The sequence below is a fragment of the Phocoena sinus genome, chromosome 7, assembly GCF_008692025.1.
Source record: "Phocoena sinus isolate mPhoSin1 chromosome 7, mPhoSin1.pri, whole genome shotgun sequence".
NCBI lineage: Eukaryota > Metazoa > Chordata > Mammalia > Artiodactyla > Phocoenidae > Phocoena > Phocoena sinus.
Window position 1 is genome coordinate 639,722 of NC_045769.1, and position 23,993 is coordinate 663,714.

Genomic DNA, 23,993 nt, shown 5'->3' on the forward strand with positions numbered 1-23,993 from the left:
TGGCAAGCGTGTCCTGCAGTGGGAACACCCGTGGCCTCTGTACTTCACGAGCTGGCGGCGGGTGCGGCCCATGCCCGACAGCCCCACCCCTAGGGCCCACCACCCTCCACGCCAGCGCCCACGTGCACCGGGACGCACGTTCCGGAATGTTCCCAGACAGCACAGTAAGAATGGTCTAAAAGTAGGAACAGCTCCAAATGTCCACCACAGTGAAACAAACAACTTGAAGACGATCTATGTAATTGAACCACGGTGATAATGGACAAAACATGGATGGAAGAACCTGAATAACTTGGAGGGAAGGAGGCAGGTGCAGGCAGCCTTGTCAGGGCTGCACGGTGTGGGCTGATGCAGGCGGAGCGGCAACCACAGGCCTTAACTTGGGGCCGCCGTCCCTCGGGGCTGGCATCACATCTGTTCTTTCGCTGCACACTTACTTTGGGTCCCCTTTTCTGCCCGTGTTTAGGAAAACATAGTCAAGGGTGAGGAGTCACAGTTGGATGGGGGGGGCGCCGCAGGCTGGAGTGAGGGTCCCTAGTGCCGTGGCCATCTGCCAGGTGGGACCATCTGCCCCGCCCTCCCTGCATCCTGCACCCCCGTCTGTCTTCCTCGGCTGGCCTGGGCCCCCTGGTTCCCCCACAGGCGCTCTGCCCAGTTTCCTTCCTGCCTTTGAAGTCCGGTGCTCAGGTGTGTGCGGTGTGTTTAGAGGCCTCCGGCCTGCCCGCCAGCGCTCGGCCGGCGGGCTCCCCTCTCCGCCCCCACCGGATGGCTGCCGCCCTCCCCACGGGTCGGGGCCAGGTCAGAGCAGGGCCGGGGCCACCTGGGCAGGGGCGTGCCTGGACTGTCTTCCTCCAGGGGAGAACGTCTGAACCTCCGGTGGGGCAGGCGGGGCTGGCGGCGCAGGAGGGGCACGGCACCCCTCCCCCGCACCGGGGTCCCTCTCCTTCTTCAGGGCCAGCGAATGCTACTCCCACAGAATATCAATCCTACTATTATTATTTTTCTCCTTGCAACAGCACTCTGTAGAACGGGCAACACGTCGGGAAAACAGGAGAAAGGACTCGATCCCGACCCCCTGCCGGGCACCAGCGTGCTCTTCAGCCACTGACATACCGGAAACCTGACGTGGGCCGGCCGTCGGCTGGGTCCGGGCCCTGCAATGTGCCGCCCCGCGCCCGCTGCCCCTCGGGACCTGAGGCCAGCCAGGTGGGCCTGGGCTGCTCCCCTGGGGAGGCCCCGAGGCCACAGCAGCAGGAAGGGGGCCCGCGGGGCGTGGAGGAAGCCTGCCCTTGACCTGGGGGTGCGTGTGGCCTGCAGAGGGAAAGGCACCCAGGCCTTTCTCACAGGAGGGGCCGGCCCTCCCTCCGCTGGGCCAGGAGAAAGCGCAGAGAGATGGCCTGGTGGCATTTCCGACTTGGATAAAACTGGGAGAGAGCGGAAATGTCCTGGAGAGTCTCTCAGAGGCCACTTGCAGCCGAAAGCGTGTGACGTGTGTCTGGCTGGTCCCTGAACTGGGCAGCCTGGGGCTGGCTGGTGCCACGCTCGCTGGGCGAGGGGCTGCTCTGGGCCAGGCGGGCAAGCCTGGAGGGGAGCTGGGGACCCCACGGTCACAGCACCCCAGCTCTGCAAACATCAGATCCGAAAGGGCGGGGCCTTGGTTCCTGCTTTGACGTTTCTGCCAGAAATAAAACAATAAAGTTCTGAGGCCTTTTATAAGCTTGTTTTGAAAAATGTAGGCATGTCTTTTATTTCCTGGCAGCTTTCTGGGGAACCAGGATTCCTTCCACAAGCACAGCTCGGGGCTGGGGTCCTGCTCGCAGGGCGGCCGTGGGCAGCGCCCTGGGCTCCCGGGCAAGGTGGGGCCCTGGACACCCAGACCTGGCGAAGAGGGGAGGCTGGCCCTCTCTGAGCACCCGGGGTGCCAGGTGGCCTCGCCTGGCTGCAGGAGGGCCACAGAGGATGGGGGGTGGGGGCACTGCTGGGCAGCCAGGGTGTAGCCTGCAGGTGGGGCAGTGGGCTGGCTTCAGCGCCCAGCGGGGGAGGAGGGATTCCCCGCAGCGCTGGGGCGACGGCCCTTCCCCTTCCCAGGCTGGGCCCTCGGTGCGCAGGCCCTCTGCTACCTCCCCACCGTGCCCCCTGCCGTCAGCTGTCCAGGGCCTCCCCGTGGCCACCCTCTCGTCTCCTGCTGGGCCTTGTGGTCCTGCCTATGGTCCAGAGCCCAGGCCCTTGAGCCCCACCCCACTCCAACAGGGGCTGCCTCTCCAGTGGGCGGGGGGTCCAGGCACCTGCCCCTCCCGTGTCCTGTCCCTCCAGCTGTCCTCACGGCCCTTCCCTTCCTTCCCTGTGTAGATTAGATGGCAGCTCCTGCCTCACCTCTGGCACACCTGGGCCAGGTGCCCCCCTAGGACCAGATCCCAAGTCCCCAGAGGCCCCTGGACATGCCCTGTGCTTGGGCACCCACGGCCCCCTCCCCCGGGCCCAGCACAGCCTGACCTTGCTGCCCTGAGCTCTGAGTCCACATCGGGTCCACTGTCACCCTGCAGCCACCGCCCCTGGCCGCCACCTCCAAGTGCAGGGACGGTGTGCCTCTGCTCCCACACCTAGGCCTCTCACCCTGCCAGTCTCACTCTGGGGACGGTGGCCACTCCCCCGGGACACCAGCCCTACCCCAGGCCCCATCCGCAGCAAGCCTCCAGAGATGCCTGTGCCCGACAGCCCCTCTGCCCAGAGCAGGTGGCAGGAAATATTCGCAGCAGGACGTGTGTGAGGGCCCGAGGGGGCTGTGTCTGGCCCTCGGCCAGCCACCTGCACCCACCTGGAGGACAGCATGGTCCTGGGACCTGTACCGAGACACGGTGCCCACTCCTCCCACCCTGGACTCAGCCCCCAGCACTCAGACTTCTGCCCGAGCCGAGTCCTCGGGCTGGGGAGCCGGGTAATGCTTCGCACACAGCAGGCGTTCAGTGAAGGACTCGCCCCAGTGTATAAACGGCCAGTTTACGGCTGCTGAGGCTCTGAGGCTGGACCCCCTGTGGGGAGGTACGGGGGTGGGGGGAGTGAACGAGCTGGGCAGCCCCCTCCAGCCGCCTGGTTTCAGAGCCATGGGCGCAGTGTCCACTGGGGGCCAGGCTCCCGCAGCTTGTTTTGTCCCTGGGCCTGCCCACTGTCCCCACCCCATCGTCGACTGGACCACAGGTACCCTGTGTGGCCTGGAAGCTGCTGGCTGGCCGGATGCTGTGCCCTCCAGGCTGACTCAGGTCAACTGAGGAGGCCCCCTTCCCCCAGCAGAGGAGGGTGTAAATAAGGCCGCCCTCTGGGCAGCAGGGGGAAGTAGGGAGACAGCCTTGAAAAGCACATTCCTTGGGACCCAGCCAGCCCCCCTGGAGGAACTTATTATGAGGAACGGAAAAACAAAAGACCTGCCTGAACAAAGCTGTGTGTAGGATGGATGTGCACTGGGGCATCCCCGGAGACACTGAAGCCACCCACACAGGCCACAGGTGTGACTGCTGAAAAGAATTATGGTATAGCCATAGGATGGAATATTATACTGCCACCAAAAAGCACACTTTTCACAGCAAATTTAAGGCACTGGAAAATGCTCACGGTATAATATTGAATGAAATATGCAAAATGGAAATTTGTATGAAATGGCAGCCCCAAATGCGCTTGAAAACACATCGGGAAGGATGTCGCCAACATGTTTAGAGCGCTTGTTTTGGGAAGATGGAATTACGGGCGTGTTATCCCAACAGTCAGAGGATGAACAGCCGACGTTTACAGAGCTGCTTCTACAAGCCAGCTCTCTTGCAGAGGCTGGGAGAGCACCGTGAACAAAAGAGACAAAATTTTAGGACTAAAAGTAAAACTGCTGCTGGTGCATATGTCCGCTCCTTGACTCAGAGCTACGGCTCCACCAAGGTTTCCGGATGGACGTGTGGCTAAATGAATTAGCAAATAAGTCCATGGTGAGTGAGTGGTGGGCTGTCCTGGAGGCACGCTGTGGCGAGCTGGTCACTTCCAGCTTCACACAGCCCCTGAGAGCTGAGGAGGGGGACGCCTGAGTCCTTCCCAGCCGGCCAGGCTGGCTTCCCAGTGAGGGTGGCCGGGTGTGTGCCCGGGGCTCCGGGTATTCCTGCCAGAAGGCATTCCCTAGAGGTTACGTTATGTTTTGACAGAACGTCAAACTTACAGAAAAATTGCAAGGCACTCCTCATACTTTTGATCCACATTCACCAAATTCTAGGATTCTGCCCCATTTCCTTCATCATGCTCTCTCTCCTACATAGATGTTTCCTGAACCACTTGAGAGTACCTTGCAGAAGTGATGACCCTTTACCCACTGAGCCCCCTACTGTGTACTCCCCTGAGCAAGGACATTCTCTACCGAGAACACACGGTTGTCTGGAGCAGGACACTCAGCGCCGAGGCAGTGTGGTCAGTACCACTTTCTCCCTCGTTTATACATTTAATCATGTATCTATACTCGCATCGGCGTGAACTCGCTGGCTCCCCTTTCCTTAAGGGACTGAAATCTGTCACTACCATTAAAGTAATGCTTCACTGGTCCCGAGAGCCCCTTTTGGGTGTGGCCTGGGTGTCCTTCCGCCACATCCCCATCTTTCTTTGATCACTCTATTACTTTCTGGCACAAGCTTTTCCAAGCTCATTTCCTTCTTTTCCTGCCGTGGCTGTATAATCTCCAGAGAGCCCCAGTTCCTGCTAGTGGTGACTGGTGTCTGGGAACCAGGACCTGAGCCCGAGGACTGCTCACGGCCGCTGAGGTGTCGCTGCTTGCATTTCCCCCAGTGGGCAGACGCACCTACACACCTACGTCCACATCCGCCATCACGACGTCCAAATACAGTCAAACACACGTGGGTGCCAGGACCGTGTACTGATGTGCCTTGCAGGGCACACGCCCCGTGCAGGGTAAACCACCGAGGTGGGGTCAGAAGCGACACGCGGGGAGCGCAGGGACCAGGCTGGGGGAGTGGGGCCCGTTCAGGGGAGGAGACCTGCCTGTCCTGGGAGGGGCTCCGACCTGGCAGCAAGCACAGTGGCTGAGGGTGACCTGTTCTGTATTGGCTGGAGCAGAGGGAGCTGGGGGGCTGGCGGGGGACGGGGGCACAGGTACACGGGGCCCAGCCCCAAGGCCAGGGGCACTGGCGGGGGACGGGGGGCACAGATACACAGGGCACAGGTACACAGGGCCCAGCCCCAAGGCCAGGGGCGCTGGTGGGGGACGGGGGGCCCAGGTACACGGGGCCCAGCCCCAGGGCCAGGGGGGGCTGGCGGGAGATGGGGGGCACAGGTACACGGGGCCCAGCCCCAGGGCCAGCGGGGCTGGCGGGAGATGGGGGGGGCACAGGTACACGGGGCCCAGCCCCAGGGCCAGCGGGGCTGGCGGGGGACGGGGTGGGCACAGGTACACGAGGCACAGGTACACGGGGCCCAGCCCCAAAGCCAGGGGTACTGGCAGGGGACGGGGGGCACAGATACACGGGGCACAGGTACACGGGGCCCAGCCCTAAGGCCAGGGGCACTGGCGGGGGACAGGGGGCACAGATACACGGGGCACAGGTACACAGGGCCCAGCCCCAAGGCCAGGGGCACTGGTGGGGGACGGGGGGCCCAGGTACATGGGGCACAGGTACACGGGGCCCAGCCCCAGGGCCAGGGGGGGCTGGCGGGAGATGGGGGGGCACAGGTACACGGGGCCCAGCCCCAGGGCCAGGGGGGCTGGCGGGGGATGGGGGGGGAACAGGTACACGGGGCCCAGTCCCAAGACCAGGGGTCTGGGGGGGGATGGGGGGGGCACAGGTACACAGGGCCCAGCCCCAGGGCCAGGGGGGCTGGCGGGGGACGGGGTGGGGGCACAGGTACACGAGGCACAGGTACACGGGGCCCAGCCCCAAAGCCAGGGGTACTGGCAGGGGATGGGGGGCACAGATACACGGGGCACAGGTACACGGGGCCCAGCCCTAAGGCCAGGGGCACTGGCGGGGGACAGGGGGCACAGATACACGGGGCACAGGTACACAGGGCCCAGCCCCAAGGCCAGGGGCACTGGTGGGGGACGGGGGGCCCAGGTACATGGGGCACAGGTACACGGGGCCCAGCCCCAGGGCCAGGGGGGGCTGGCGGGAGATGGGGGGGCACAGGTACACGGGGCCCAGCCCCAGGGCCAGCGGGGCTGGCGGGGGACGGGGGGGGGGGCACAGGTACACGGGGCCCAGACCCAAGGCCAGGGGTCTGGCGGGGGACGGGGTGGGGGCACAGGTACACAGGGCCCAGCCCCAGGGCCAGGGGGGCTGGCGGGGGACGGGGGGGGGGAACAGGTACACGGGGCCCAGTCCCAAGACCAGGGGTATGGGGGGGATGAGGGGGCACAGGTACACAGGGCCCAGCCCCAGGGCCAGGGAGGCTGGCGGGGGACGGGGTGGGGGCACAGGTACACGGGGCCCAGCCCCAAGGCCAGGGGGGCTGGGTAAGGGCAGGAGAGAAAGGCAAGGTCTCACTCGCACTGGGCAAGGCTCCCTCAGTCGCCCCACGGACAGGCTGGAGGGGCAGGGCCAGGAGCCGGAGGCCCACGAGGAGGTGCCGCACGTGCCCAGGCCAGCGGGGTGGCTGCTCTGGGAAGTGGGAGCATTTCCAAGGCAGGGCTGCAGGCCCAGCTGCCTGCTCTGACCACGTGGGAACGAGGTGGGGTCTCAGGGGAGCTCCCAGGATGGCCGAGGAAGCAGGACTTCTGTCTGGGCCGCACTACGGCCGGGGTGGAATAGCAAGGAGGCAGCGGGACGCAGGAGTCCTGAGGCCCCTGGGCCTGCATCTGAGGCCCACTTCCCTCTCTGGGCCGGGGAGGACTGCACTGCCCGCCCTCCGTCGGGCTGCCGGGAGGTCCAGGCCGAGGGGCCAGTCTGGATCTCGCCCCGGCGCTCTCCCCCTACGTGGGGCTGCCAGGCCACCCAGGACCCTCCCTCGACCCCTGCCCACCTCCACCTCCACCTCCGAGCCCCTTGCCTGTGCCCCGCTCCTCCCCAGGTACCAGCAGCAAGGGAGCGTGGGGAGGGGCCTGCCCAGGACCCTGTCTGCCCCTGGGGGCTGCGGCCTCTCCTCCTAGCCAGGGGGCTCATGCATTTCTGCGGGGGCTTCCTCAGGTCAGAAAAGCCGAGCTCCACTGCCAGGCCTGCCTCCATCTCACTGGTTTTGTCCTGTGGGTCAGGGTGGGTTTTCCAGATGGCTCGGAGCTGGTGGCCAGCCAGCTGACTGTCTTGGTTGGAAAGGTGCCACGGGCTGCACAGGTGGGGAAGCCGGGGTTCTCGGAGGAACCGACCAGCCACCGGTCCCGGGCCGCCTGCGGACCTCCCCTGGGCGGGCGGTCTGGGAGAGGCTGGGTGGGGACTATGCCCCCGGTGGGGATGCCAGCGGATGAGCAGACACCAGGTGTGGAGCCAGCCTTGCCTGGGACACTAGAGAGAGGGGCTGCTGGCCAGGGCTCAGGTCAAATCAACTGTCAACACGTCTTCCCCCAGGCTCGGAGGTGCCACTGCCCGCCCCGGGCCCACACCCTTCCCGTTTCCCACTCGGCGCTCTCCGTGACTGGCCCCAAGGTGCTCCAAAAGACCAGAACAAGGAAGAGTCCCCAAGATTCAGAGATCAAGGGTGTCACAGCACTGTGCGTGAGGGGCCAGCGGGGGCTGGAAGGGGCTCTGCAGGGGAAGGATGGAAGGCACACCAAGGCGGGTACCACCCCGTGCATCACCGCCAGCAGCCCAGCCTTGGAGACACAGCCGGCAGACCCCGCACCCATGTCTCGGCCACTGCACCCTCGTAACAGACGTGTGGACCCTCTCAGCGTGCCCAGCACCTTCGCAGACACCGCCCACCTGGCACTCCTTCCCCGATGAAGGAGCAGAAGTGCTCCCTGAGGTTGCCAGTTGGGGCTCCTGATGCCAAATAAACCAAGATCTTCCTCTGCAGCCCCCAGGCCCCACCCTTGGCGGGGGCTGCACCTGGGGGCTTCTGGGGGGAAACGGGGGCTCCTCACCACCGCTGGCCAGCCTCACGGCCTCTCAGTCCCCATGGCCGCCCCGAGCGGACGCTGCACCTCGGCCGGGCCTGCAGGCCACAGCACAGCTGCCATCTCTACCTGTGAACTTGTCCAGCTTTTTTCCCTGCAAGAAAGTTCCCTCTCAGCTGCCGCGCTCCATGCCCACCAGCAGGGCCGGCCTGGTTTGTGTTCAGAAGGGACTCTCAACGATTTTCAGAGCCTTACAAGTCACCACATATGGCTGCTACAGCGTGAGAAAGCAGCAAAACGACAGGGCTTTCTAGAAAGAAGGCCACCGTGCACGCGGCAGGACCGAGTCCTTGCCAGGGTCGATTCTGATCAGAAAGCACTGATCTCCACGCAGGGTCACGGCGAGGCGTCCATTCACTCACCCGTGTGTCCATTCACTCCACAAGCCTGCTCTTTGCCAGGCATTGGGCCGGCGTGTCCAGCCCTGGAGGGTCCTCACTCGGCCGGACGCAGGCACCCAGGCTCAGGGCTGGCTGACGCCGCGCCCGGCTGGACGAGGGTCAGAGACAGGGCCATGCAGAGAAGCATCGTCTCAGCTGCGCGGGCTGGGAGGCACCGGTCTGACCCACTTGCTTCGGAATAAATGCCTTCTCTTCTCTAACTGGCCTCATTTCTGACCCTCTGCCCTGCTCCCTCCTCGACCACAGAGCCCTGGCCATTATTTCAGGCAAGGTGTCCGGGGCCCTCAAGGTTTCCACTGTCTTTCCTACTGAGCGAAGAGAGGTGAAGTGGGCTCCCTACGTCGCCATGGGCAGGTGTGTGTCAGACGATAGCTTTTTCCAGCAAAGAGCTCTTACGGAGACACAGGTTTTGCGAGGAACCACGTACTGGTTTCAGATGAAACCGTTTGTTTTGCTAGCATATCTCTCCACTTCAGAACCACGTCTCCCAGTTGCTTTGGCAGGGGTAGATGTTTTTGGTGAGGCTGTTAAGAGGGTCAGCCGTTTTAATAATATTTTCACCTGTGACTTGGAGTGAGGAGGTTGAGCCTGGCCTGAATGCTCAAGGAGCATTTGGACAGAGGCTCTGTTAAGACGGTGCCAACATGAATTTTCCCCCTTCTAGGATGTATGGGCCTCCCTGGCTCCCGAAGACCCTGAGCACAGCTCTGCCCCCAGCCCCATACTTCCGGAAGTCAGTCCTGCTCCTCTGTCCAAGTCCTGGCCCGGAGGAACTTGCACTGGGTGGCACCTACAGAGAGAACGGCTGCCCCTCCCACCTCTGGCGATGGAAGGGCTGTGGTGGGAGGGTAGCTAGTGATGCTGGCAGCCGCGCTGGGGTCGAGTGGAGAGAGGCAGTGTTGATGGGGGAGGTGACAGGGCTGATGGGGGAGCTGGCAGTCAGGCAGTGGTGCTGATGGGCAGTGGAGGGGGGAGGTGGAGTGGTGCTGGAAGTGACAGAGGGCGGGGCGATGGTGTTGGAGGTACAGGGTGCCGGCACTTTTCTAGCTGGGATTCAGAGGACAGCGCACGGTGCCCCCCAGTAAATGCTCGATGCAGCAATGAGGTGTGACATTGCATTCCCTCAGTGGCCCCGGGTCCCCCAGGGGGGGGTTCTGCTGTCCTTCAGCCTGAACTGTCCCCGCTCTCCTGAGCTCCCTCTGGGAGTCCTGTTTGAAGGTCTGGGCCTGAGTGGCCAGCCCCCAGGCTCAGGAGGAGAGGGAGAGGGAAAGGGCGGCTCAGAGAGGACCAGCTTGCTGAGTCTCGCACAGCACCCCTGAAAGTCTGGGCGCGTCCCAGCCTCCAGCAAGTGGGCCTCAGGTGTCAACTGGGGGCGGGGCCCGTGTGGCCCTGGGAGGGGCTGAGAGCTCGGCAGGCCAAGTGAGGAACTGAAGGGGCCAGGAGCCCCACTCGGGAAACTGAGAACCCAGGAAGCAGCCCCCTGCTGTTACACTGCTGTCTATGAAGGAACCGGGACGGGGCGGGACGGGGCAGGCCTCCCCTCACCCCGCTGCGCTGGGCCCAGCAGGGGCACAAGGCTCAGTGCCCGCAGCCCAAGCCCCAGGCGGTCCGACAGGGGCAGGGGCCAGGGCCGGGGGCGCCCCGCTCCACTCGCCAAGGTGGCCGGGCCGCAGCTCGGGCCCCCAACCCCGCCCGCCGCTCCCGCGGGCCGCTGTCCGGCCTTGGCCGCCGGAGGGAGGAAGCGCTGTCCTCATTCCACCTCTGGCCGCCACGGTGCCAAGTTGCTGGCGGCGGCGGCGGGACTCGGGGCGGCGGGCAGCGGCCGGGGCGCAGCACCCCCCTGGCGCCCCCCGCGGGCTCGGGTTACTCACGTAGAGGCCGGAGTGCTCGGCGCCGAAGAACGGAAAGGGCACGGAGAGCGGCCGCAGCCCGGAGCCGCCGTCGTCCTGCTTGGGGGTGACGGCGTCGCCGCGCTCCGCGCCGAACGGGTAGAAGTCGGCTAGGGCCACAGCGCCGCGCACGCCGCGCGCCCCGAGCCCCAGGGCCGCGGCCAAGAGCAGCGCCCAGGCGGCGCCGCGCGGCATCGCCGGGGGTCGGCGGGCGGGGACGGAGCGAGGGACAGAGAAGGACGGAGCGGGGGACACAGCGAAGACACAGCGGGGACGGACAGGCGACGAGGAGGGGCCGCAGGGGGACGCAGCGGGGCTTGCGGTCACCGCGGAGCAGGAGCGAGGCCGCGGTCGGGAGTGGCCCGCAGGGCCGGCCGGGCGGGCGTGCGGGGAGCGCGGCCGCGCCGTTGGTGGACTTCGGAGTTCCGCTGCCGCTCGGCCGGGCCGCGCTCCGGTCGCCTCTCGCGGAGGAAGGCGCCGGGCGGGACCGCGTTCGGAGCCGGACCCGCCCCTACGGCCGCGATTTAAATATCCAACCGGGCGGTCACTCGGGCCTGGGCGGGGCCGGGCCGGGCCATGCAAATTAGGCTGCTCTTAAAGCGCCAAGCGGGGCGGGAGTCTCAGCCCACGGCCCCGAGCCCCCCGGAGGTGGCCTGGCCAGCGAGGAGAGGGCTTTGCGGGCGTGCCCTGCGGCCAGGGCCATCCTCCTCCTCCTCCGTGGGTCCCCAGCCGCCCGTGTGGGGCCGGCCCAGAGGAGGTGCCTTGTCCACAAAGCAGCTCCAGGACAGACCCTCAGGCCTGCGTGAGTTGTTGGGCCTGGGGGCAGGCCTCCTGGGTGTCCTCTCAGGCCCCTGTCCCCCAGGGGACCAGGTCACCCTCCTGCCAGGGTGTCGTCGGCCGGGGGCCACCCTGGTGGAGCAGTGGTCGGATGAACCCTTCTGGAAGTGGCCAGAGGCCAGCCTCATGCTGCCCACCCAGCTCTGAGGCTTGCCATCTGGTTGTATGTGAGGAGGACTCTGGCCTGGGCTACTTCAGGGCATTAAGCAGTTTCTGCCCTGCATGGCCACATCAGGAGAAATGCGGGGGGAGATGATTTGGGGACCTAAGGAAACCTCACAGCAAGAGAAGTCTGGGGCCAACTCCCGGTAAAACAGCCTTCCGTCGGGGAAGCTGGTCCACGCCGGCCTGGGGGCAAGTGGACAGATGCCCCGTGGGTGGGAGCAGGCCCTCGAGTGCCCACAACTCAGATTCTGTGTCTCCAGCCTGTGGCCATCGCAGCACTTCTCTTGCTGCAGGAACTTGCTCTCAGAGTCAGACTCTGTTTGTCCTCCACAGGGGGCCAGCATCTGGCCACCTCTGGTCCCTAGGCCCAGAGCAGGGCCCGACCCCCGGGGGCTCTCCACCCTCTCTGCTCTCGGGTGCTGGTGGGGGCTGATTCGTGAGGACAAGCCAAGCCTGGCACCCCGCTGGCTCAGATGCTGAGTGGGGAGGTGGGGGGAAGCCCTGAGCCAGGCTGCAGCACGGTGGTCAAATCATGGCCAAGGTTGGAGGAGGGGTGTGGCAGCCTCACCCTCCTTGGACAGGGAGGGTCCGTGAACCTCACTGGCAAAATCCCGGTGGGGTCAGGACACGGCCTCCAACAGTGCAGCCCGGAGGGCAGAGCTGCCAGCAGGCTGGTCACCTTGGTGGGAGCCCAGGAGGACGTGCTTTTCCATCTGTGGGTTTTCTGTGGGAACCTGGCAGCCCTCTGCGTCTGTGCCGTGGGTTTGGGGCCCAGGGGAAAGCCCTCTCCTGTTTGTTTCCTCAGGGGGGAGGGCAGGTGGCCCCTCCCTGACAGGGAGAAGGGGCAGAACTTCCCAGCTTGCACCAAACCACGGCGGGGGGTGGGGTGGAGTGGAGGGGGCGGGGGGGGGGGGGGGGGGGGGGGGGAAGGTGGGGACAGTGGGTTGTCCAGGCTGACCTCTGACCCCCTCCTAGACTGGCCCACCTCCTGCAGGGGGTGGGAGGGGGCACACGCCCCGTCCTCCCCCCAGCTGCACTTTCCTTCTCTGAGTAGGCCGCCTAGGCCGAGGAGGTCCCTCCGGGGCACTGCTGACCTTCTCCTGAGCACATGCCTCAGGGGACCCTAGTAAAGGCTCTCTTCTGGGTCCACCTGGGGGCCTGTAGGGGGCAGGGCTGCCCCAGGGGCCCGGGGCACACAGTGGTGCTTGGCAGGCAGACCTTGGGTCTCGACCCCCAGCGAGGCTGTGCATTTCCAGGCACAGGCCTGCTGACCCTCCACGGCCCTCAGCCTGGGCCATTTGCAGTCCCATTTGGGAGACTGGGGGTTAACAGGAGGCACCACCATGCTGGGTATTACATTCAAACACACACACACACACACACACACACACACACACACAGCTCCACAGGCGAAAAAGAGAAAAAAAAATTTTTTTTCCAGGTGCTAAAAATATTATCAGGAAATACTTTTCAGCAATGTGCTGTTTCAGGTTCCCCTCCAGACTCAAGGGTGCCTTTGTCTTGGCCACAGAAAGTCCACATTTATCAAAACCAAAATCGTTTTATCAAGCAGGCTCGTGTTCTGCGGCCAGGAAACCCGAGACTCCCCAACAGGCCTGTGACATTTTAATTTAGGGCCTGAGTGCGTAAGCACTTTAGATGGGGAGCCCCGGAGCCGACCTCGGGAAGCCCCAGGACCCCGTGCCGGCCAAGGTGGGGAGCGTCTCCCCCACTGAGCCTGGCCTGGCCGGCTGGTCCCTGCAGGGCTGGGACGGGGGCTCCAGCAGGGCTGCTGGTGGTGGAGGCTGCCTGGCTGCACCCCCCTCCCACTCTCTCCTTCCCACCCGCCCCGAGCACCTGGGGCTTCCACGTAGGTGAAACCCCAGGGAGACCCCTACCTGCTCCGGGAATGAGGTCAGGAGGTCACAGGGCCTGGAGGGGCAGGCAGGATCTGGCTCTTGCGGAGGCCCACCCGGCGTGGTCACTACACTGTGAGGATGGATGGGGCCTTGGTGCGGCTGGTTCACTGCGGCAGAGATGGGGGGCCCCGGTTCAGGGTACACAGCAGTGTACACGTGGGTGCGGGCGGCCATAAGGCTCTCACACGGAAGCCACACGCTTGCCATTGGAAATGTTTAAGAAAACAGCAGTTTATCTCCATCAGAAAAATCCTTTCTCCTAAGTATACAACTTTCTGTTGAACAAGTAAAAACAGCGTCTCCTGCACTGATTGAACTTTCATTGAAATATAAAAAATCTTGCGTCTCCCAGGAGCAGTCTGGGCAAGGAGGGTCCAGAAATCACCAGCAAGAACATCGATCAAATAGCGCGTGGCCCTCATTTCAATGTTGAGAAATCTTTCTGACCCCTTTTGCATCTGGGGTGTACTCCTCTTTCATCTGTGCACATTTACTAGGCACCTCCTCTGTGCTGGGAGATTCAGTCCCAAAGGTGTGACGCTGAGACACCAGTGGTCACCAAAGAGAGGCAAGTGTTGACACTTTCCAAGTGTCAATCTCCAGATTCCAGGTCCTTCCTCCCCACCCGCCAACCCTCAGGCCCTTCCTCCACAAGGGAGCTGCCCACTGGGTCGTGGGGTCGCCCGGTTGAGGAGGAAGGGAAGGGACTTGCCTACTAAATGCCAGGCCTTGAGCATCAGAGCTGTGTGTGTCTCACGGCCCTACCCTTCCTGTCTCTACCAGGCTCTCCAACGGTGGGGGCAGCCGCTGGGTTGCTATGCGTTCCAATGGGCCGCTGCAAGCTGGTGAATACCTGGGTGCGAACACCACCACTAACGCCTCCTTCGCCCAGAGCGGCGTTGTTAATGGGTCACCATGCTCTTCCCCTCTGAGTCTGGGCTGAACTTCAGAATCCTTCTCAACACAGCCACCAATAATCAGGCAGAGCTGACAGGCAGAATGAAACCTATTTTTTGTGCAGTTCACAACATATGGCAACTCCGTTACTAGGTTCAGTCAGAAAGGAAGGCCTGACAGGACAGCCTATTTTAAGTGCGGGATCGTGATTGGAACGGGTGGGCTCCAGGAGCTTTGGCCCTTCTCACCCGCCTGAGTCCTGGAAGGAGGAGGTGCTAGGGGGTGGTGGCTAGCACCTGCGGACGCAGGAATTTCCTGGGCTGGCTGGTGCCCCGCAGAAGTTGTAAACACGTCACTTACAAAACAAAAGAGGCCATTTGGAGAGGAAACAAATCACTCTGACCAGTGTTCAAGGGGGGAAAAGAGAGAAAATGCTAACAGGTGAACCAGGCATCGGCCTAAGATGGCTGCCTCGGTCTCCGTGGCAACCAGGGCTGGATTCCCGCAGGAATTTTCCCAGAGTTTATAGGCTGGGAAAGTGGGTGGTTCTCTAACAACTTTAACGTTTACATCCTGATGCCTCTCACGGGCAGTGAGTCACGGGGCGGGGAGCACGGGGGGTGGGGGTGGGGGGGTGGGGGGTGGGACTGTACTCTGAGTCACTTACAGCCACCTGCCACCGTGACGGCCCTGCAGTTCCTGGATACGGAGGTCTTGCCGCCTCTGTGCGCAGGGATGTGGTAGCTGGGCCCTGCGGGACATTATGTTTTTGGCTTCAGTTGGTGGAAATGTTTTCCACGTGTTTCCCCATGTTTACAGAGCTGAGGGCACGGAACGCAGCCCGTGGCTGCGGAAGCTGGCCTGCTGGGGCCTGGCCGCCGGGGTCTGGCCGGGTCAGCACATCCACATCGGTGCCAGGGCCGATGCCGGCCGCGGGAGGCTCCGTGCAGCCGGGGAGGGGCGCGTCGGAGAGCAGCGGTCCCGGAGCTCGGGCCATGCCAGCCGTAGGCGGGGGTCCCAAGGGCTGGGGGAGCTCTGTGGTCAGGGGATCAGAGGGTGCCCACTGACTCGCGGCACGGGTGGTGGCTTCCCTGGCCCGGTGCCCCTCGAGCTCGGCCCCCCGGCTGAGCAGCACGAGGCGTCGCTTCCCCAGCAGCGGTTCTGCTGCCGGGCCGGTCAGGGCAGCGGCAGCCGGGCCACCCAGGGGTCGGGAGCCGGACTCACTCCTTGGCCTGGAAGGCCTGGCCGAGGCGGGCTCGTCGCCGCTGCTGCACTTCCTGGTCCCGCGGCTCCTTCAGGCTGGCCACCTGGGGACAGGGCAGGAGCTCAGGCGGGCGGGCGGGCCCCGTGGCTGAGCTCCGTGACCGGAAGGGCTGGGAGGCCGCGGTCCACGGCTCCCAAGGGGGCGGTGTGCGTGGAGGGAAACCCCGGCAGACAGACAGACTCACCAGAGGCCAGATGGGGCGTGCAGGGCCCCACCTCTGATCGGGGTCACCCGCCCCCCCGTGGGCTCTTAGGGACCCGGGTGACCACCACTCACAGTGGGTGGACCTCCTTCCACTCAGCCATGAACACACTCAGAATAATGAGGAAATAATGCTCCTGGGCTTATAAATCGAGGAAACGTGGCTTGGAGGGTCAGGGACACCAACTCAGGGTGGCGGCGGGCCGTCACTTTATGTCTCCGCGTCTCAGTTCCCTCATCGGGCAGCGCCCCCGAGGCAGAGAGCTCGGAGCCCGCGGGGCTGGCATGTCTGTGTATGTGTGCGCGCACGTGTGTGTCTGTGTGGGTGTGTCTGCACATGCGTGCGTGGGGGGGTGTGGTCAGCACAGGCACACACTCAAGGCTCTGTGCTGCTTTGTTACTGCCCCGCCCCCCCGTGCGCTGCTGCCCCCGGGTCCCTGACTCCGCAGGACAGCGCAGCGGCCACCGCCGCGAGGACTGCCACGCGCCAGGCACCATCTGGACGTTTCACACTCAGCAACCACCGGCTGAGGGACTGTCCTCACCCCTCTTTATGGGGGGCGATGGCGGCACGGAGAGGGTGGTGACCCGCCCCAGAATGCCCCTCCGCCCCTCAGTGAGGTGTGGGAGTGACGGAGGGTAGTGTGGGGTCCCGTGGGGATGGCCTGGAGCCCACCGGGCAGTAGCGCTGCCGGAGGACCTCGGGCTGGGGCCAGGCGGGCGCAGGGACCCTCCCCTCCCTCTGCACCCCCGCCGGGCGCTGGGTCCCCGCCCACCTGCTTCGCCAGCACCTTCACCCGCTGCCGGTGGGTCCTCTCTCGGGACGCCAGGGCCTGTGCAGCCTGTACATGGGCCCCGTGCAGCCGCTCGGCCTCCACCACCAGGTCTCGCTGGTGCTGGGTGGCCAGCTCCTGGAGCCGCTGGGCATAGGGGAGACCCCAGGCACCTCACTGTGGCCTGCTCACCCAGGGCTGCGCAGAGTCCCGGGACAGGCGCGTCCAGCCCTCCCCTGGGGACCCCCAGTTGGCCCGGCTGCCCTCTGCTGGAGCCCGGGGCCTGGCCAGGACCGGAAGGTGAGCGGAGGGTTTCGTAAACACATTCGGCCCCCGGGCCTTGTCTGCTCCGGAGTCCCACCCACAGGCCGGCAAGGTGAGCCTTACATCTGTTTTAATGGCATCCTAGTTTCCACTTGGCTGGACCGGGGGTCCCAGAGGCATTGCAGGCTCATTCTTGCGCCCACCTCCTTTGCCGATTCCTTGTCTGGCGATAGAGGGTCTGTCCAGTGGTGAAAGGGGAGATACCCCAGAACACGCGGGAGCAGCCCCTGGACCTGCCTGTAGGCCTGCCTGGCCCTGTGTTTCCCACACTCCCCCCCCTTCTGGTCCATGCACTGGCTCACGGTCCCCTGATGGTCCCCCCACTCCCACGGGGCCCATGGAGCCCTGAGACCTGAGGTGTCGCCCTGGTGGACCCCTTTGTTGTCTGGGGCTGCGTCTCCGCACCTGTTCTGTGTAGGAGTGGTCCAGCCCACCCTTCCCATCTGGGCGTGTGCATATGTGTGTCCAAGCACGAGACAGAAGCACTGGGACACACACCCACCCGGACACCCCCAGCCCCAGGCACCAGCCCACTCCCAAGACTGGGGTGCATGGAGCCCAGCTGGTTTTGCCTCAGGGCCCTGTCCGCTTCCTGGTGCAGGCAGGTATGGTCCAGCGGCTCCTTCTCGGCCCCCGCCCTCACGTTGTCCCCTTCCCTCCTCAGCTCTGTCTGCAAGAGCAGAACCTGCCACGGTCTCTGGCGGGGGTGTGAGTTCAGGCCAGCCTTTTCCCTGGAGAGCACATGGGGTGCCCCCGGGAGGGGCTCTGGATTCCCTGAGAGCTGGCTGGGTCGGGGGAGGGAGCTCCCTGGCCAGGATGCCCAGTGGCCTGGGCCATCCAGCATGTGGGGCTGCTATGAGAGTGAGGGGGGACCACCAGTCACGTTGCTGTCCTGCTTTGGACCAGCTGCATCTCCTGGTACCACCAGGCCCTTGCAGCGCCGCTCCCAGCCTCAGGGAGCCTCTGCGCGCTGCATCCTGGCGCCCCTGCACCTCAGCGCCTGCAGCCGGCTCACAGGCCCCAACCTCTCCCTGACCAGGTCCCAGCCAGCCTGTGTCCTCTGTGTCCCTGTCCCCACAGCCCGTCTTCCTTGGAACAGCCCGCTGCTTGAGTACGGCCCCCTCCTGGCCCCCATCCTCACCACGCAGGCATAGGACGGGGGGGAAGAACTGGGGATGAATGTTGGGTGACCAATGAAACAAACACTTTTGGTGGGAAGGTTTGGGGGCTCCTTTTTGCCCCCTTGTGGATGGTCCCTTTGGAGGAAGGAACTGACACTCAGGGCAGGCCTGGCCCGTCAGCCACTGGGGCAGGATGGGAATCTGGGCCCCAGACCAGACCTGTCCACTTCCCCAGCTCTGGGCCAGGCGGGACACTGGTCAGTCCCAGCCGCTGGAGGCCCAGGCCTGTCCTCTCGCCCTCAGGCTGGACAGGGCCTGGTCTCTCGGGGGGCCCTGGGACATGGCGGATCGGTCTCGAGCGCAACGTGACGGGGGCAGTGTCCAGCGTGTTACAGAAGGAGGGAACCCTTTCTTCTTCAGGACTGAGGAAAACAAAGGGTGCCCTCCACTGAGAAAGGAAGTCCTGTTTCTTTAAAAATCCAGTTACACTCCTGGACGTGCATGTTAAAAAGAGAAGAGAAAAGTGAAATCCAAAGTAAATAAACGGCCCCATCCGGGTTTCCCCTCCTGAGACACCAATAAAGGGTTTATGGGTTTTCGGGCCCCTCACAGCTGACCTCCTGGAACTCATTAGCTGTTCCTCCCCTCCCCCATCTGGGCTCCAGGGACCCGCGGTTGGCTCTGCTGCCCGGGGCAGTGCCATCTCGGCCTCCCAGCCCCCAGGCCCCCTACCCCGAGCGGCCACGGGAGCCCTTGGCTTCCCCAGCTTGGCACTGGGCCTGCCCTTCAGGAGAAGCTGCAGGGTCCTGGTGACCATGCCCGGCTGGACAACCCTTCTTTGTGAGAGGCCAGGTGGCCTTGTGTGGACAAGCTGGCTGCTGGCTCTCAGTGACCTGATCTGCTGGCCTCTGTGCCTCCGTCCTGACCCCAGTTCTGTCCCCAGGGTCCCTGCCTTCCATGGCCACCCCACTGACCCGGCCACTTCCCTCTGGAAAACCGTCCTGTCCCCGAGCCCACCTGAGCTGGACAGTGTGCACATGGTGGCCAGGGCCTGCCCAGGACACGTGTCCCCATGTGCTTGGGGACACGTGACCCGGGTGGCGGCCCTCCTGGAGGCTCCTCGCTGGGCAGGGCCTTGCTGTCCTCCCTCGGGGTCCGTTGGTCAGTCTTCTCTGGAGCCTGCCCTCCGCGCTGGGGTGCCGCCGTCGCCCCCTGTGGGGACCCCACTGTTCCTAGCTCTGCACTTTGCTCCTGACACAGTGAAACACTCTCTTTCCTGCCCCTGCCGTGGCCAGCGGCCTCTGCCTCTTCTCCGGCCCTGAGCCTGTCCTTTTCACTCCTTGCTGGTGTCCACACGCCCCGCCCCCCCCGACATCTTTGCCCTCCAAGTCTGAGAGCCCTGGGCACTGTCACCTCACCACTCGTCCCAGCGGCCACGACTGTGTGCTGGCGAGGCCAAGCCTGGCCCCTGTGGTGCCCAGGCCCTCCTGCCCTGGGCTGCACGGCCCAGACAAACCCCGCCCGCGCACAGAGCCATTCTGCGCAGGACCTGGCAGGCAGATGGCACAGTGACAAGCTCAGGGATCCACTGGGCCTGAGGTGGCCCCTGCAAAGTCCATGGGCTGAGCCATGTAACACGGACCCTCCACCTCCCTCTGAGAAGCCCTGGCCGGACACTGCCGCCTGGACCTACCGTGAGGGACGAAGCTTCCCTTCTCGGCCCAGTTCCCTTTACACAGCTGAGCCCAGGCTGGCAGGGTCTACCCACACCTCCGCCCAGGACCAGTGTTGTGGTGCAAGGGACAGCAGCTGTACCCGGTCATCCGTACCACGTCGGGAGGGCTGTGTCCCGGGAGTCCAGCTCCCGGCCCCAGGGGACAGGCAGCGAGACCTCTGCCCAGGTGTGCTCACACAGCCTCCGGCCACCACCTGTCAGGCCGCCCGGGCAGCAGGACCTAACCATGCCCTCGCCCCAGAGAGGCCTTGGGAAGGCTGCCCTGCTCTGGGGTCCAGGACTGAGCCCCTAGCTCTCCCCACTGCCAGGACTCCTGCTCCCCCCACCCCCCCGCTCAGGTGGGGACACTGAGCCTGAAGGGATGGGTGCCTCGGGTGCCTGGTCACCAGCCCAGCGCAGGCTTTCCACCTACTGCCCGATGGTCTGTCTTCCCTCTGGACTCCCTGTCCTGCCCACCCCTGGGGGTGTTGAGAGGGCATCAGAATCCCAGGCCCAAAGCCCAGCCTCGCATTCCGCCGGGGTCAGCTGGATGGGTCGTGCCTGTTCCTACGGGGCAGAGGCAGGACATCGAGGTCAAGGGAGCTGCCTCTCAGGTCACGTGACCTGGGAGGTCCCTGCACACAGCAGGCCTGCCGGGTGGGTCCACAGAGCCATAGCTGGGGTTGGGGCCTGGGTGACATTCTGCCTGGTTCCAAGAACGTCATTTCCTTTCACTAGCCTCAGTTTCCCCATCAGTTAACCTGGGCCCCAGGAAGATGCTCTGGTGACCCCAACCCCTGATTTCAACCCAAATACCTCCACTTTGGCCCGTTTCATACGTGGAGATGGTCCATTCACGCCTGGGGACAGTTCAGCTGTCAGAATCACTGACCAGCGGGCCCCTGGGCCTCCCTGCCTTTCGCATCCTTTCTGCCCGTCTCTGGGCCGGCCCGTGCCCTGTCCTGTCCTGCATTCATTCAGCCTCTTTGGTTGGTTCTCTGTCTTGCACCCCAGCCCGTGTTGGGTCTGCAAGGGTGACGAGACAGGGCTTCCGGCACTCTTCCTGGTCTCTGTTGTGCGGGCCTACACCTACCCTCCCATTGCTCCCATCTGCAGGGCACCCCCTGAGCCTTGGCTATCTCCACCACGGACAGGGGAATCTGGGCTCCAGAGGCGGGCAGTGTGCCAACGCCACACAGCTCCAGGCAGGACTGGCGCTCAAACACTGGGAACAACGCCGCTTGTGTGTGTGTGTGTGTGTGTGTGTGTGTTTGCCATGACCTGTGGTCCTCCTCCGAGGACAGCAGAGGTAGAGTTGGGGTAACATCACCGGAGGGCTGTGGAGGTCCACATGGTGACCTGCCAACGCCAGGCTGACCCTGAGCTTGGAGGCGGGTGGACAGGCCCAGGGCGGGCATACTCCCCACTGGCAGCTTGGGACACAGAAGCCAATCCGAGCCCGTGCCTCCCCAGCCCCCCAGCCCCTGCCTGGACGCCCGCGAGGCCCTCCCCATACCCCGCCTCCCCACCCCCAACTCTCCAGGGACCACCCTTCCACCCCACCCCCCTCTTCCGGGGACCATCCACCGGATCCGGGTACCTGGGCCCGGTGCACCGCGAGCTCCCCCTGCAGGCGGGCCGCCCGGGGCGCAGCGCGGCCGCTCCTCCCGCAGGACACGCCTCTCCGCGCGCTGCGCCAGCCGCCGCCGCCGCCAGAGCACGTGGGCCGGGCAGGGGCCGGGCAGGGGCCGGGCAGAGGCCGCGCGTAGGCAGGTCACTCCGGCCTGACGCTGAGCCCCTGGCTCGGCTGATTATTTTTCCCGGAGCTGTGTGTCCACAGTCCACCTTCTGTCGTAGGGGCGCCCGCAGTGGAACAGGAAACCAGGGAGAGGCCTTGGGGCTCTGACTCCCTGCGTGCCCCTCCCGCCTCGGTTTCCCCTCTGTCAGCTGGGGATTGGACGCGTCTGGGTGACTCCAGGCCTGACACCTGCCTCCAGCGTCTCCCTGGACTTCCCTTCACACGGAGGGAGCGATTCCTAAAGGGAAGGCAGGGCCCTGTCCCCCCGGGGCCCCTCACCTGCTGCAGGGCCTCCCGCACCTGCGCTCCAGGGGGGCGACCTTCTCCTCTAGCAGCGCCCCCTCTGGGCCAGGCCCTGCCTGTGCCTTCTGCCCTCTTCCAGGGCCTGGTGCCGCGTGTCCAGTGCTTCTGGAAGAGGGAGGCACAGGCCGCCTGGAAGCACGGCCCGGGGTGTGCTGCAGGTGAGGCTGTGGCACCTGGCGTCTGCCCAGATCACGTGCAGTGGCTGGGAAGCAAAGACGCAAGAACAGGTCGAGTGCCGTGTGCACGGATCGGGCAGTTTCCGATGTAACCACGGGCGGGGTGGGAGGGGTCCTAGAAGCAGGCCTTGTTGGCCCGGCGGCGTGGGCAAAGGCGGGTTCTCCGCTGTGGTCAGAGTGGCTCAGAAGACACATCCGTTTTCCCTGCCCTGCTTCCAGCCCTTGGAAGAAAGACCGCGGCAGTCCCCGCAAGTCCTCCCAAGCTCCCGGGGCGGGTGGGGCTCAGCCCCCACGCCCTCCACCTGCAGCCTTCTTCCCCTGTGCCCACCTCGTACCCCCGTGACTCAGGCCTCCCCGCCCCTGCTGCCCGAGCCCGGAGTGCTGCCGGCCGCCCCCCTCTTCCGCTGCGCCGCCCCCTCCCTGTCACCCCTCCTCTCTGAGCCTTCACGAGGACGGCACCTGTGGTGTCCCCGGGCTGGAGCTGGTGCACAGTGGGGCCTGGGGATTCGCGGGAGCACACGGATGCCGTCCTGCCCGCGAGTGTCTGGTGGGCAGGAGGTGGTGGTGACCTTTGGTACAGAGCACTCTGGAAAATCAGGAGCCGCGTCCAGCCCATTGCGGGGGCTGAGCGGGGGGCGGAGGAAGGCAAATCGGGGGCTCCGGGATTGTCCATACGGAGCCTGCGGCGGCTTGGGCTCAAGGAGCCAAGAAGTGGAAGAAGGTGCCACGGAATGGAGAGGTAGCCCGAGGGCTGCGTGGCGGGTGAGGGGCAGGCAGCGCCCCGAGGGCTCGCAGGCTTGGACTGCGTGCGGGGTGTCCGGAGCCCACTTGCTGGGATGGGAAGGTGGGTGTGGGAGCACGTTGAGGGGTCTCCCGGGGGTCACTGCGCCGGGGGCAGTGTCACAGGACCAAGTGGCTATGGAGGCCCTGGCACCGAAGGCCAGGGAGTGGGGGGAGGACGGGTCCAGGCCAAGTGGACTTCGGAGCAGAGAAAAGAGGAGACTGGGCCCAGGGAGGACCAGAGAGCTGGCGGAGATCGGAGGGAGAGGTCGGGCCCCTGTGCGGAAAGCTCCAGGGGCTCGGGTAGACATGGACCCAAAAAGCACCCTTTGGAAGGGACCAAAGTTGCTGGTGATCTCTGTGTCTGTGTGGGTCCCGGGAGGTTGCGGTGCTGACGGTCTGGCGGGGGGGGGCAGCCCTTCCAGAATCCTGGCTGGGGGAGGGGAGATGGGGCCAGCAGAGAGAGGAGGGGGTGTGGGTTGTGGCGGGCAAAGAGGTGCTTGTTTAGGAAGAGGGAGACTGGGTCTAGAGCCAGAGCAGGAACGCCTGAAGGCACAGGGACCCCCGAGGGCCCACCCAGGCTCAGCCCTCAAGTTTCTGGGTCTCGGCCAGCAAACACGTGCCATTCACAAGGACCCAGCAGTTGTGTCCCGGGAGCCGTGTGTCTAAGGGGGCTTTGCATCCATCTCCCACTCCGTTTTCACTGAATACAAGAGGAGGACTGGCTCAGAGGAAGAGGGGGAGCAACCGGGCACCCCCGTCCCACGCTGGGTGAGGGCGGGACAGGTGTCGCGACCCTGTAGGAACGTTTTTGGGTCTGTCAGTTTAGAAAGTTAAAGGAAAGGGAGGGCAATGCTTGTACTTAAAATTGAGGTTTCACCCTTCTTTACAATTTTGGAAATTACAGTTTTCTGTTTGTACACATTTTCCTGTAGAAAAGCAGAAGTTTCCTTCAAATATGGCGTAGATATTTCATGGTATTTTAAAGAGGCTCCAGACCACTCGTGAGAAGCATTGTGCTCCTCTTGCAGGGACTCACCGTTCATGGAATTCAAATGAACCATAATAACTGAACGGGGCACCCGTCATGAACATCTCCCTTTGCCCCACTGAGTCAGTCTCACTGCTGCCTTGCTTTGGTTCTGAGCCCTGATCCTGAGTGGGGGGCGGCTGGCCGTGCACACGTCACAGGCCTGCGCTCAGCGCGGGGATTCAGCTGCAGGAGCGCACGAGGCTTGACCGCCGGCTTCTGTGGTTCCACCCCGGGCCTGGGGGAGGAGGCGGGGCTCCGCGCGTGCCCTTGGGCCAGCCCCAGCCTTGGTTTCCCCCTCTGCGGACGGGTGTGATG

General features: G+C 64.6%; 2 protein-coding genes across 8 annotated transcripts in view; both read right to left on the minus strand.

Moving 5' to 3' along the window:
• The window catches only part of SNED1 (sushi, nidogen and EGF like domains 1), a 95,439-nt gene extending 84,602 nt beyond the window's left edge, over positions 1-10,837 (minus strand). For all 7 annotated transcript variants that reach the window (XR_004350648.1, XM_032636806.1, XM_032636804.1 and 4 more), the window contains exon 1: positions 10,356-10,837. Coding sequence is in view for 6 of the 7 variants with exons in the window: in XM_032636806.1 (XP_032492697.1) it covers positions 10,356-10,568 (213 nt within the window). In the remaining variant the exon portion in view is untranslated. The remainder of the gene's footprint in view (positions 1-10,355) is intronic.
• A 4,017-nt stretch (positions 10,838-14,854) lies between these two features.
• LOC116756779 (putative ciliary rootlet coiled-coil protein 2) overlaps positions 14,855-23,993 on the minus strand; it is a 72,375-nt gene continuing 63,236 nt past the window's right edge. The window contains 9 exon segments of the mRNA XM_032637722.1: positions 14,855-14,938; positions 14,940-15,012; positions 15,416-15,498; positions 16,433-16,576; positions 17,256-17,423; positions 18,089-18,296; positions 21,666-21,723; positions 21,726-21,891; positions 22,194-22,696. Of these exon segments, the coding sequence (XP_032493613.1) occupies positions 14,855-14,938; positions 14,940-15,012; positions 15,416-15,498; positions 16,433-16,576; positions 17,256-17,423; positions 18,089-18,296; positions 21,666-21,723; positions 21,726-21,891; positions 22,194-22,696 (1,487 nt within the window).